Here is a 15,405-nt window from a genome sequence, read left to right as displayed (position 1 = left end):
GGAAATAAATGTTTTTTATTTAGTGCAAAAGCATATTTAACTAAAGGTCTAAATACAAACTACTAAGAATATGACTCAGAAGAAATTGGTAAACTATGCAGTTTCTTCTAGACGTAGATAAGACCAGGGCACACAGAGACTATAAACTATGTGTCTAGACAAGGAATAACATTTGGAAGTGCTTAACTTTTGTCTTGGAGAAGATTTTGAACAGATCAATGCCAGTTTGAGTAAATCAGATCAAAACCATACCCCCTTAGCTTTTTAAAAACGAAAGGCTTACATGCTCAGTGAAAAATGGAATGCATCACAGTGTTTTGAAAGCCATTCAAATGTCGTATTGCGTCAAAGGTAGTCAGCATTGTGGTGATTATCTGCATTCTTTTAAGTCTCACACTTCCTTTGTTCCTCTGTAGAGAATCATCTGGTTGTGGTTGCTTTGCAAGGTAGCCAATGTGAAATCGTTAAGTGTCAGAATGGTCTACACATGTAGAAATACTCTCGACACTCTTTCACTGTTCTTTAAATCCCCTCAAAGCACTTGGACACATTTTGGTTCATGGTGGACATGGTGCAATGTGGTCTCAGCTCTAAGGTCTTGGGTTCGTCTTCCCATCTGGGTTAGGTTTCCATGTTCTCCCTGTTTGTGTGGGGGTTTCTTCCAGGGTCTCCTGTTTCTTCTCACCATCCAAAAACATGGAGAATAGGTCAGTTGAATGTTCTAAATTGTCCTGGCGTGAATGACTTCCACAAGACTTGACAGTAATAGAGAGTCAGTATATTGCTAGCTAATGTAAGTTAATAATAAATGTACACTGAACTTAAGCCCAGCAAGACAGAGATAATACGTAATTTTTCCATCTCCCAACCCAAGATCTGCCCATCCATTTTGAAAACTTGCATATCTGAAAATCTAGGCATGGCACTGTACAACTAACTTTATTCTCTGGCAAAGCTAGCAACATGGCCCAGGCATGCAGGTGACTCATAAGCTTTACCCGCACTTTCGCTTGCATAACATCACAGGCTGTAGGAGGTAAAAGGTAAAGCCACTCTGGTTGCAGCGCAAGTTTAGCTTTTCCAATTCCAAGTATTCCAACTTGCGACATGGTGGTGTTTTTCTGAGCGGGGAAAACGGACGCGTTTGTTTTAACTCTTTTTTTTGTATCATCGAAACCAGGTTTATTTTTGCCTTACTGAAAGAAAATTAAGAAAATAGGACACGCATTAGGGATCTTATGACTAGCTTTGTTGCGGTACCTCATCAACATAAGTTCAAGTTGTGCACAAAATGCATAGAACCGTCGAACGGTTTTGTTAACTGTACAGTTAACATGTGAAAATATCGCTTTTAAGGTAATTAGCGTCCACCGTAGGAGCAGCATTCATGCCGTTTTGTTATTGACACGCCGCCAACTCGGGACTTTATTTAAACTCGGGTGCATTACCGAAAAATCCGGCTTTGCCACTAGCAAAGATGACGCTGTGGTGGCGTTCATTTAACCAGTGTTAATCCCATTTCTTTAACAGCTAATTCAATTAAGATTAATAAGAAGATAATATTTCAAGATATTGTATCTATATGTGTCAAACATTTATTCTACTGTTATTCTTACAGAATGATGCATATACACATTTAGATGTATTAAGATGTGACTAACCGACGGAACGTTTTGGATGTGTGTTTTCATATCTGACATTTTGTATATGACCCCTGTGCGACTGGCATACAGGCGTGCAGTTTCTCTCGGAAATGTCAGGTCAATCAAATGAGTAAAGATACGTGGCCGCTGAACCGGTGGCCATTTTTACAAATCATCCTACCAGGCTACTATTCTGTATGTATCTCGGAGAATGTCTCTTGTTGGTAGGACGAGTTTGGTCATTTAACTGAAACGATCATGATAATTAAGTTGATTTGCATAAGGACAGAGTCGATTCCGCTATTATTGCAAGACCTTTATTTTGAAGGCCCTTATTAAATCTAAATGCCTACATCTATGCATAATCATTGTGTAAGGATAAAAGTGGAATAATGCTTTCTCACACACACACACACACACACACACACACACACACACACACAGACAGAGAGAGAGAGAGAAATAATAACACAGGCAAGAACGTTGCTACCAGGCCAATCACTACTGCCGGGAATTTCTATGCCCTCAGAGAAAATTCGAGAAGGCAGATGTGAAGGCCGAGATTCTTTCAACTTTGAAGGAAGACATAACTACGTTAGTGAGGTCAGGGTTAAAGACTCCAGTAAACATGTCTTGATATGGAAGGGCGAATAAGGAGATAGAATGTTTGCATATTAAATGCGGCAGAGGGCCCAGGCTCGAGTTCTCCTGTCACCATTTAAAAGTTGTTGAAAGAAGTACTGAATATGGAGAGGAGGTTATGGTGGATGGGTTGCATCTCAGCTTTCAACCAAGGCAGCCAGTTGACAGAATCTTGATGACCTACCTTTGCCTCTAAAAAACAGATTATTGAAGCCTGATTTGTGTTTTTAAATAGTATTAAAAGTCATTTAAGTGGACTAAAATTCACACTTTGGTCATTCACTTTTGCCACCTTGGGCAGAAATAAGCGTGATGAGCTGTGGCAAAACTTCAAATGTTTTTTTTTTTTCTCTCTGGCCCTGCGCTGTTTGAGTTCGAGATGGTGTTTTGCTGTGTTGATTACTGGAGGACCTAATCTTGCCATTATTGTAATGCTCGAGCTATCAAAGCAAACCCCTGCATCCCACTGCAATTATTTATTTCTAAATCAGCACCACCTGAGTATGTTCTCTCAAGTACTGAAATTTATATTGTAATTAGAGGTTAATCTGATTTATGTAGCTATAATAACAGGATGAGAATCAATTCTTAACAAATTTTGATCACATCTTCATTTAGTTCATCTATGTCTGTAAAATGCTCCCTTTACAAATAAAGAACCAACCACAGCCACCGAATAGGAAGTAACTAACTTCAGTGTCTTTATGTGGTTGTCTGTAACAGACTTTGCCACTAGTATGTGGTTCATACACAGTGAGAACAGGTAAGTCAGACTTACCTGACACCATACCAACTGCAGAGCCAATAACAGCATGAACACAAGTTATCAGCGAAGAAATGAACAGGGCAATAATGAAGATGCCTCCTGTCCAAGGATTGTCACAGCCATAGACCTGCCCAATACCCACAGGAATGGAGCAGAAGAGCTAGGGACCATAAAAAGAGGAAAAACATGGACATATAATGTTGCAATTGGACTTTAGATTGCCATGCACTCCGGCTTATGCCTGCACTGACTTGCACTGATATTGGGTCTGGTAATGTCATGTGGGCTTAAACAAAATGCTGACTGTTCAGGCACTTTTAGAAAATGTCGTATTTGTAACTAGCCTGAAATCCAATCTGATAGGGCCAGCAGCCTCTTTATCTTCTAAACACGGTGGGAGCACTTCTGTCTGTTTATAGCTTTATGCCAACTGTGATGTCGTTTGCCTCCATTTTGCATATTGTACTCATGTAAAACCATAAATTGGGGTATTTAATCCTATTTGTCACCATTCACCATGGAACAAATTTTAGGAATATTTGCAATTTTAGTTTAAACCCAATAAAAAGGAAGTGTGTAATGCTAATCAATGGAAAGTGGAAAGTCCTTTTTTTTTTTTTTTTTTTTAATTGTGCTGAAGTCAGAGGTGTGCATTATTCATTGACTGATGCTATGGGAGCAGCATACAACCTGATTTTGGAATGGCACTAAAGTTAAGGCCAGTACTTATTGTTAAGATGGCTAATTAATGGCTGTGACAGCATTAGAGTCTTTGAACCTTTGTTATTCTTTTAAACCATTTTATTTTCCCTTTCACTTTTTAATTAATAAACTGAATACACAAACCTATCTGGAGGCGTCCGTTGCATTGGTGTTGAGAAGCCCAAATCCCATCCTTGCTACCGTACATAAATCTAAGTTCCTGTGGATTCTACCATCATTCAATGAGGAACTTTCACATTAAACTTTGTGTTAATAACTGACTTTGACATTCCTGAAGTAAAACAGTATTGTTCATTAGTAAATTGTTTTTGACAGAGTTTCACTTGTATTGTTACACTGAAGAAAATCAGTGATTTAGAAGAGGTGCTCCTCTGCAGCGAAATTAGGAGGGTTGCATGGTGTCCATGTCTGGGGCACATGGGATGTTGTGTAATGGGCTGTGCATTTAACTAACAAGAAAACAGGTGTTTGAGTTGAGCACTGGTGCAAGTTTACTGTAAAATATTTATCTCAGGAGTACATTTTTGTGCATATTCCTTTGGGTTATGTAATTTTAATTTCTTAACAAGAACAATCAGGTTTGATGTATGTAAAATAGCTACACAATAAACATCTGTGTAATACAATCACTGTTAGGATATAAGTAAACAACTTGAATGACTGAAAAGAAACAACTGTAATATGTTTGTAAAAAAAAATGTTACTGAAAGGGCACATAGAGTGGAAAATCCCATACCACTTTTACTAATGAGATACAGCAATAAAGATAATACATCAAGCCCATCTTGTAAGAAGGATATCTCCATTCTAACAGGGATAGATTAACTTCTGTTGCAGTCTAGTGGTGCATATGATGATTTGTCTGGTATCCCAGCATGGGCACAGTGTTGATTCAGACTACTGCAGCATCGCCATAGTGTGGGGTGCGTGGTGTGATTTCTTCGGTGCTCGGCCCACTGCTGGTCTCTGTCTCCACCCTGTCAGTGCTGACCTGTCGATTCTGCTCATTCTTCTCTTGACTTTCCAATGCACTCTTCACTACCTCCTCTTTTGCCAGTCCTTTGGTCATCTTCGTCTTCTCAGCTCTCTCTTCCTTTTTCATCTTCCAAAAGTATATGAGGTTTTTCTCAGGGTACGCCACCTTGGTGAGCGGCAGCTTGTGGATGGCCTTCGTCTCCGTGGTGATCAGAAGGAAGGTAAGGGCAGACAGGCAGAAGGGCCAAGTGCATGCTGGGAGCCCAAACTGAGGAGGGGAGCATTAGACCACTGATTATACAAGTAAACCTGGCACTGAACATGTCAGCATCAGCTAGAGCAATTAGGAAATTCAGTCATATTGCTCTTGTGAATCATTGAATACTTACAGTGGCCATCACATTGGCAATAGCACTGCCAAGGTAGGCACAGAAAAATGCTAAGGGGAAATGAGAGAGGAAATTAATGCCATTAAGCTGCATCCGATAGCTCTTACATAACCAGAATAATTTAGCAGTGAGGAGAGAGGAAACGGTCTTCGTGAGAGCATACCACAGGCTACAGACAGGAGATGGACCTGCCAAGTGAGAGCGTAGAACATTCCACCGATGGCGATGCAAGCCAAAACGCAGTTATATCCCCACAATCCAAAGTAGATGTTCTCGAACGGTGCAGCAAGGGCAAGACCTGGATCGATGGTTCACAGAATTTTTTTTTTCACTGTGTAGATTTAGAAGTCTTTTTTAAAAAGTCAAACATACTTGTGAAAAATGTGTGCTCTAAACTTTGACTTGGTTATAGCAGAGCCATCATACAGCCTCAGTTCTTTAGGCTTTGGAATTTGTGCCTCAGTTTTCAGGTCTTCCCTGCTCTAGTACACATAATACAACTTATTAAAAGCTTGAAATTTAGATGCTGAGCTGTGTCATCTTTAGGCCACAGTGGCTTGGACCAGAAATGGTACAATGTTAAGTCAGACTTACCTGACACCATACCAACTGCAGAGCCAATAACGGCATGAACACAAGTTATCGGCGAAGAAATGAACAGGGCAATAATGAAGATGCCTCCTGTCCAAGGATTGTCACAGCCATAGACCTGCCCAATACCCACAGGAATGGAGCGGAAGAGCTGGGGACCATAAAAAGAAGAAAAACATGGACATATAATGTTGCAATTGGACTCTAAATTGACATGCATTCCCGCTTGTGCCTGCATTGACTTGCATTGATAGTGGGTCTAGTAATGTCATGTGGCCTTAAACAAAATGCTGGCTGTACATGCACTTTTAGAAAATGTGGCATTTGCAACTAGCGTGAAATCCAATCTGATAGGGCCAGCAGCCTCTTTATCTAAACATCATGTTCTGAGATCGTTATGATATAAGAAGATTCTAGAACAATATGATGTTACTATTGAAGTGGATGCTTATTCTAAGGAATGACCTTAAACAACCAGTGCCTGGCAGCCATCCAAGAAGGCTCTTACCAAAGCATAGTCCATCTCGGACCATGTGACATTTGGGAAAGTGCTGCGACGCTGAATCAGGACCTGGGGGAAGTAGAGGTTGTAATGGCCTGTAGCCACCATGTGCAAACACACCAGGATGTTGAAAGGTAGTGTGAACACTGGCAGGTCCCACCGACTGTTGATAGATGCCAGGGCACTGGAGACAATCGGGCTGCAGTGCACAAAATATTCAGATATTTACAACAGACTTTTGGATCTCAAGTCAAAAGTGTCTTGCAGACCTTGATGCCAATGGCCAACCTTTTTTCCCCTTTGTGTATTTAGTGTAGAGCCACTCAGGACTCTGCTCGAGGCATGTTTATAGATCTTTTCCATTTAAGGGGTATAAGTGGACAACAGAGAGAACATTACTGGGACAATGAGCAGACCTTCAGAGGACTGCCATTCATAGCTACGTGGTACACGCTTTTGATTAATCTTTTTAAAACAAGGAAAATCATAGTAATGTCCTGATGCAAGTCAGTAGAGGATGGTCACTCATTAAAGCAAAACAGGTTAAAACTCAAAGTTGTCTGAAACAAAGGATTCTCAGAAGCTCAATTTTACAGGCTTACTGAAAGTGTATATTTATAGCAGACGTGCCCTGCTTAATCGGTGCCCAGAACCAGCTCTATGTGCTTGATAATATTTGATAAAGTCACAAAATTCTGACCATAATGAAAGAGGCACATTCCAAACAGTTTTGGCTCTTGTTCAGTCTCTTTATAAACTTAGCTCACAACTAAAACGTACTTCTCCTCAACATGACAGCCTTGTCATGACATGTCATCTTGACCTTGTTTGACATGTTTTTCACCATATGACTGCTTTGAATGCCAAACCTGCCAAGCCAAACTCAGGCACACTAGGATACTAACCACCATCTCATAAATTCCATTCTCTTTACTGCATAAAAAAGAAAGAAAAGGTTGCTTCCCCTGTAGCAGTCTGGCCAATTGTTCTATACTATACCAGTACTAGGTCTTGGGCATGATTCCTAACACTACACTTGCTTACCTCTGCAATACGATTGAAGATTTAAAGTTGCTCTGGATAAGAGCCTCTGGCAAATGTGTCAAATGTAATGTAATGTAAATGTAAACCTCACAAAACTCACCATGCCATCGACATGAAGATGTTGGGTAATAGAAGCCACCAGTACCAGTCGCCCGCGTTGGAGAAGACTGCCATGAGCAAGCCGACCAGGATTCCATTGTATCCATACAAACCTGCTGCTATTGCACCTCTAAGGAAAGATTGGAAAATTCTTACCACACTACTGAAACAACAGCTCCAAAGTTATGATGCTGCATTAGCAGGATGGGAAGTACCTATTTTGTTTTAGAATGAGGGCTGAGATCGTGGCAAACAAGGTGCCCACAAAGCCATTCAGGGCCCACCATCTATTTTGGAGGATCAGACCAGCGAAGATGATGAGCCCGCTCAAAGGGTTGTTCACAAACATCACCTGTGCTGCTCCCCTCAAAACCCAATCCACAATCTGAATCAAGATGAACTGTCCTGGATAAAGTGTTTTACAAAGATGCAGTTAATAAGCAGTGACTAAGAAAATTAAATAGCAGACTTTGTAATTCTCATCATTGCTGCTCTATCACAAACATGAATTTGAATATGTTTGTTACACCAGCAATATAAGGTCTCCTTTTATGAACGTGATGCAATACACAGTTAACATAAAACAACAGTAAACATCGTAAAAGCATTGAAATGTTTAAACTTTATGCATGTTTATAGGTATACTATGTGTGTGCCTGTATTGTTTCTGACATAGGTGTGGCTCCTAGTGCAAACAAATGGAGATCCCAAGAGGGGTTAGTAAACTTCTCTATGGTGCGCTGGAATGCTTCAAATCGGAAATATGAAAAGTGCAGCATTATGGCCTTTATAGTTTACATTTATTGGCTTTTCCAGCCCTATTTGTTTTTTGTTTGTTTGTTTGTGTGTTTGTTTGTTTGTTTTGGGGGGTGCTAAAAAGCTGTGCCAATATTCGACTTGGATAGCTATTCCTTAAAGCTACAGTGGAAGAGATTACTGCGACAGATACAGAAAGAGTACTAAATAGACTGCCATGCAGGTGTGATCAGTGTCCATGTGACAGCATGTACAAGATACGCTGAAGAGCTGCACTAGCAGAGTTATTGAGATTTACCATCAAGTTTTGAGGGACAGAATTCTGTGATGCATGCTGATGTCGACTAATTAATTACGTTGATACACACATCTTCGTTTCTTTATTCACAGATTTACTGAATTACACATTAATTAATTAACTCATTCATTCAGTGGTCCATTTATTTACTTAATTGCATACTTCTCAATTTAACACATCCAGAATTTATGCACGATGAAGTTCAGGTCACGGTCAGTGACAGGCATTGTATCTGTATCTGAAAAAACGCAGCTTCACTTGTACGCTGTTATGCCTATTTAGCGTATGGGTGGGTTAGCCTACCCTTCATCCACTCCGTGAAAGGAGCCATGTCCCCACAGAAGCACAGCGCAAGGCGCGAGAGCCGGGCTTTCATGTTTTGGCAGGGAGACACGTGTACGCTCCACTGTCCGCTCTTCTCGGCGGACTGTGTGCGCGGCTTATTTAGCCCTGGCGCCTGCTGAACTGTGTTGGCCATCAGCGGTTGCAGCTCCTATCAAAGACAGCAGAATATGAAATACTTAATTAGTAGCTTCTTTACAGTTTTGACATGGGAAAAAATACCCCCAGGGACTGTTGCAGGTTTTTTTAATTAAAAAAAAACGAAAAAAAAAAACATTTCTTCTTGTCAAGTTTGTAATTGCGTCTCTATTTGTTGCTTTAAATATCAATTTTATTTGCGCCTAATTTAATCACGTCTTTTTTGGTGGGGGGATGGGTGTACCCATTTAATTTGTTTTTAGAAATCCAGGCGATTTTCAATCGTGAAATGGCCTTATACGTTACCAAGCGGCTGCGACATCAGCGTGCATCAGCTGAAAGAGACTAATCCATTAATATAATCTGTTTGCTATAAGTGTATTATTAACTAACATATAGTACCATTTACTTGATTCCTTCATATTTGTACAGGCTAGACCTTCCTGCTAGTCAGTGGACTTACCTTCGAATGCTCGGGTTGTGTTCTGTAGAAAATTTGAATGCCCTGTAGCAGAATTTAAAAATAATAGGTAAATCACCATGAAATATTAATTATTTAGGGTTATCATAAACAAAGCATACATAAATTACTTATTGGAAATACTATAGAAACCTGAGCTGTCACCTCTGAAAACTGTGTTTCATGCATAAATAATATTGGTTTATTTCTCCTGGACGCCCTATAACCATCAACAGTGAACTAGTTAACAAGAACAAACTAGTCTGAGCAAAGAATTTATATTACTGGAAGCAAAGCCCCTCCTTCTTACATCATGACATTGATGAAAACAAGAGATAAGTCTGAAGGCCTAAATCTCTCTCTCTCTGTCAAGATGGCTTTATAGGCATGACTGTACAGAGTATAATATTGCCAAAGAATTGAAAATATTTTTACAATTTCAAACTTTAGAAAATAATAATAACAAAAAAGACACTACCACCAGCACCAATATTATTAATTATACTAATGATGCCATAATACCAATAACATAAGTATTAATTATTAATTACATTTTAAGTATTAATGACATCTAACAAGTTATTAAGACATTAATGCAATATTATAAATAAACATGTTTAGCCAACATTTAGCCAATGTGCGTGTGTGTGTGTGTGGGGGGGGGGGGGGGGGGGTGCTTTACTTGCGAGAAATTGGGCATGTGGACCATCACGTCCTCAACAGGGACCCAAGACCACTTCTTCGGACTGTTTCCCTCCCGGCTGACTGTATCCCTCCCGGCTGATGTATTGGCGCTAACCCCTTCTTTTATGGGAGTCCAGGAGGGCTTTCATGGCGAATGCACCATGAAGGCCAAGGAGAAAAGTTAAAGGGTTCAGACTCCTGCACTGGAGCTGGTAAAACAAGCTTAAGAAGAGAGACATGGAGAAAGGATGAAAGTCAGAATTGTAAAGAGAGTTACAAATGGTGGTCAATGGGTTGATGCATTGCAGGAGGCAAATGAAATGAGTGCTGAGTTTCCTGGATGAATGGAATAAATTGAGTTTGAGGTCTCATGTATACAGACATACTCTCTTCGCAGGCCAGTACTCTGGGGCTTTCCTGTGCTGGTGATGGTTCTGGCTCTTCTGCTTCCTGATGGCTCTCTGCAGGTGGATCTGAGATGAGGCTCATACCTCCACACTATTCTTAAACCAGTCATGAACTGCCAAGACTGCCTCCCCACCAAGAGTTCATGGGATGGAAGCCTACCTCAGTCATCCTGTCCATCCCCACAGTAGGTGCAACAGTGCTAAGTGAGCTCCTGGATCAGTGTCTCCACATGCCCAGTGCACTCAGAAGGTGTGTGGACATGAGGCTTGTATTAAAGCCCAGTCGCTTCGTAAATGTCCTTAGACTTGATAAATGAAACAGCTACCTCAGATTGACGTTATGTCATCAGACTGAAATGGCGGAATGCATGAAGGAACAGCGTGTCACCTCAGAGTCAGGATGGCTGGGCTGGAAACACCCAGGGATCCGTCAGGAGGAGCCGGAGGAAGTGACTGCGAACAGAGACACCTAGGTTTCTCTTCTCATCCTATTGCCATGGCAATCCTTGGTGGAGAAAAAAATGAGAAGATGAGATTAGATCTGTCAGGATGGACTTCGATAGGGCCTAACGTGGAGCTTAGTTTTGACATTTAAATATGACATTTGATTATGTATTACATCACAGTTATGCACTTTTAACCCAGTGTATTTACAGCTCAATATTTGATTACATACAAAACAACCTTATGCAGCTCTATATAAGCTCTGTATAGGATCACTGCAGTACAAAACCTCTTCACATGAAGAGAACAGACTCCTGGTGTAATCCTCTCTGACCAAAGGTCTTGCCTTTGGCTATTTGGTCATGTTTCATAAAGTGACAGTAAATCCAAAAACAGGCTCAAAAGGCATAAAGGAAAAACAAACATCTGCATAACAAAGCAGCTTCCCATTGTTTAGCTCTCCTCTAAACTCTAACTTTTCTTCTATTGTATATCTAAAACTCATGTTTGCACCTAGTGGGCAAAACCCATAACTACATGTTACAGCTGCAACTACTTAACAGTCCAGGCGTGAAGCCACTCCAATACCTTTAATGTCTTTAAAATGCTGATCTGAGTTCATAATGGCACTGATGATATGGTTCAATGGTGCTTTACTAATACTGATCTGGAATCAGCAATAATGACTATGATTGTATGATTTCAAACAGCTTTTAAAAAAATAAAATAGGGTAAATAAAAATATTTTGTGACTGAGTGGGACAGTAAAAATACACAATTTTTAAGTTTACCATTCTTCCTTTCTTTGTCACCATATTTGATAGAAGATAAATGCACATATTCCAATAAAGGAATATAAAATAATACAATGACCCATCTATTTGCAGAATATTTAAAGGACAACTGACACTGCTCCCATCTTGACTGACTAATTTAGTACTTATTGTAGGGTATTGTTTATGTTGTTTAACAAACTCTAGCACTTATCATTGTTTAGGATACCTTATACCTTATGTATTTTGAACTCCTAGGTATCAGCATTCATCCCTGTATTCTACAGTATTCTAGTGCATTGGTATGTTTGATTCTAACCTACTGTATTGTACTAGTATATATTCTATGAGTAAATGACAAAGCACTTTTGTAAGTCGCTCTGGATAAGAGCGTCTGCTAAATGTCGTAAATGTAAACGTAAATGTAAACTTCACAGAAAGGTGCAGTATCTATTAAGGATGCAGTCAAGTTCAGTAAATTATAGACTCAGATTTTATTCATCTTATATTTGTATTAATATTTGGTTTCTGCTGAATTGCTCCCATAATTTCTGTTATGATGCATTTTTTAAAGTTGATACTTTGCATAATATGGAATAGTAACGTTTGGAAACTAGTCCTAGTTTTCTAGTTTTCACCTGATATGCACAAAATTGGAGTCAATATATGTGCAAGAGTCTGAACCCAAATAATTATGAATAACATCTTGATAATTGCAAATAATATGCCTATGTATGCCATCAACAGTGCTAGGGGTGTAGTTTTATTTATTCCCAGCTATAACTCCTGAATAGTCTGGTCAGTTTTAATGAAAATTAAAAGATGTGTGCAACAATTGATCAAAATATTCACAAGGGACTGAATCACAAAACGAGCATGCCTACACTCTGGGTTTAGGACATTCTGACAACGAACACATGTTGTCTTAGCTGGGCTATGCATCCGGTTATGTCCCACTTGAAGAATTAGTGGTACACAGATACACACTATACATCCCACATAGAGCAGAAGCAGCTTTCCCATCCTAACCTTTTGCAGATGCATCTCAAAGCAAGTTTTCCAAACATGCTACATTTTAAAGAATCCAATGCCTAATCCAACTGAACCCTGAAATGAGTCTTCCATTGATGAATGAGCCCTAAGACCACTTGGAGTTCTTTTGACAATCAGCATCTAATATCCCTCAACCACAGATCGCATTTGCTACACAAATTTCAATCTTTCAAGTCATAAAACAAGCACATGCTTCTTATCTGGAACATTATAGGAAATACAAAGCAAAACAACTTTGTTTCTGAAATTTTAAACTAAATTACACTTCAGCATATCTCTTGTCTGTCAGACGTACTGAACATCCTGACCATGTATCCTGATCAGACTAAGTGACCATTACACTGGTAAATCACAACATTGAATTTATTTGCTTGTTATGAATAGCATGATAAAACATCTCTGTGTACTTTGAAATTAACTACTTTTTCTGCTTTTCTGCTTACATAGACTTCAGGAGATGTCGGCTTCCTCTTTATTCACTGTATTTTGTGAGATGTAATATGAGGCCTACTTCAACCTGAGTTGAATGTTACAGTAGTCCCCCCATCCCCTTAGCTCTTGAATTCTGTCTTGGATTCTGGTATTGTATTATCTACAACTCGTTTCTTTAGGAACAACAAGAAATGACTTATGCATCAATTTAAATATCAAGAACTCCTTTACAGTATTTAAATAGGCAACCTCTTGCTTCACTGAATATCTTAACTTTGAATAAGGCAAAACTGATAAGAAGAGTCTAATCACAGGTAGGGAGAACATTTCTTTGAGGTATTTTAAATACGATTGTATGGTATTTGATACATCATTTACAGCAATCTTTAATTATACATAATCTCATCCGGCCTTTGGTGCAGACAATGAGATTATATTCCGTGTTTCACAGAGTAGTGTGTCAGTCGTCAGTCCCTTTTATTAAACTGCAAACATGAGAAGAGGATGTTGGAGGGATCAGGAGGGATGTTGCACCAGGCTGGCCACCAGGTGGCAAAAGAGGCTCATCTGAAATGCTTTACATGTCTTTCTTGGTTTGATTATGCAACCAGGCGTCTCCTTTTAAAAAAGACTTCAAAAACATTTGGTGCAGATTCATGCACACAACCTACTGATTCACACTATTTTAATAAGTGTCAAATGTGTCAGTGATGTAATGTTGATCATATTTGATCATATTTCGAGTCAATGTGCATTGGCCACACAGGAGGCTGAAAACGTGTCCCCTGTATAGCTGGTGTGGTGGTAAATGCTTCCTGGGCACCGGTGTCTCATTTCAGGGCTTAATAAGTTATTAACCAGTGAGCTCTGTCCAGCGAGAGCAGCTGGTTGCGGAGCATGGAACCCTCTCCATCTGTGTTTCTCTGAATGGTGCCAAAGTCAATCCAACTTGATACGTCATGACTCCCAGTCATAGGAATGCAACTGGCCCTTTTTTCGAAAAACCTGATGACATATCCATATGGAAGAGTACTTATATTAGCAATTACAGTAATACTCCATCTAGTGGGAAAACACTCTCAAACAATGGGGTGTTTGACTTCATTCCTAATGAGTACTTATATTAGCAATTACAGTAATACTCCATCTAGTGGGAAAACACTCTCAAACAATGGGGTGTTTGACTTCATTCCTAATTCAAAGCCATTTCAAACTTCTCAGTGTCTTTGCCAGGTCTTATCATCTAATCACTTCAGCCTCTTGTCTGGTTTATGGAATAAAACATGTCATTTAAAGCAAATGCTCGCTGCAGTCTTCACAATGAAAAAGTGAAGTTGTGAAATCCTTAAAGGTAGAATGTACTGAAAATGAATGGGGCCAGCAATTCCACTTAATTTCTAACCAGTTTGTCATAAAATAACCACGTACTGCTCCACAAATTCTCTTGTCTGAAATAATGCTGTGAGAAGTCAGGGATACATATTTATTCCGGAGATTTGCCATAATGCATGTAGTCTCTCTTTAAAGGCTGTATTCCCACTGTGAGTCTCACAGGTTGAAGAATCACCAAGACAAATCTTAGTAAGACAGTCAAGAGGATGCCAATCTCAGCAAAATGAGGGGGAAGGGAGCTTAGAAAGTTACTGTTTTGTTTTTGTTTTTTTTGCTATATCTGAAGAAATTGCTTCATGCTGTGCTCTGTTAACACTTTGGTGTCAACACCAAAGTCTTCTGTCAGTGTTTTATTTTTTTCTTACACCTTAGGAGGATTAGCCAATCATGCTGCACTTTGATGACAAGGGAGTGGACCTTCAAGCTCTTGTAACATCAGCTGTCCAGTCAAACTCTAGTTCCCAGCTCCCAGAAGCTATAGCTGAACTTATCCACACCTGGGATCAGCACCTGTTTACACTGGGCCATTCACGGACTTAGGCTCGTCACCATCATTGTCATGCGCTACGCTGCCTCTCAAACAGATCGCATGAGGTCGTTAGTCACTGTCGAGCCTGAGCGAAAAGACACCCACTTGCTTCACTGCACATCACTGTCCCACATTCCACGTACAATAGGTTGGCTATATATGGCCAACAACCTTCCTCACCCTGGAGCTCAGACAGCCGAAACAGCAGAAGTGGTTTCCAGATGTTGACACAGACAGACAGTAATTGGAGTTTGTGATGGCTTCCAGCCGCCATGGCACAGAGCCAGTAAATTCTGAAAGAGCGGGAATGTAGAGCTCCATAA

At 39.9% G+C, this 15,405-nt stretch overlaps 1 protein-coding gene across 1 annotated transcript; it reads right to left on the bottom strand.

Moving 5' to 3' along the window:
* Positions 1-4,376: 4,376 nt before the first annotated feature.
* On the bottom strand, positions 4,377-8,827 carry slc14a2 (solute carrier family 14 member 2). Its single transcript, XM_027006271.2, has 8 exons — positions 8,732-8,827; positions 7,590-7,779; positions 7,376-7,504; positions 6,238-6,430; positions 5,733-5,880; positions 5,302-5,436; positions 5,139-5,188; positions 4,377-5,017 (listed from the first exon to the last, which is right to left on the bottom strand). The coding sequence occupies exons 1-8, from the start codon at positions 8,802-8,804 to the stop codon at positions 4,667-4,669; spliced, it is 1,269 nt and encodes a 422-aa protein (XP_026862072.2). The 5' UTR covers positions 8,805-8,827; the 3' UTR covers positions 4,377-4,666.
* Positions 8,828-15,405: the final 6,578 nt, after the last annotated feature.

The sequence above is a fragment of the Electrophorus electricus genome, chromosome 9 (assembly GCF_013358815.1).
Source record: "Electrophorus electricus isolate fEleEle1 chromosome 9, fEleEle1.pri, whole genome shotgun sequence".
Classification (NCBI taxonomy): Eukaryota; Metazoa; Chordata; class Actinopteri; order Gymnotiformes; family Gymnotidae; genus Electrophorus; species Electrophorus electricus.
This window is presented reverse-complemented; position numbering and strand designations above follow the sequence as displayed.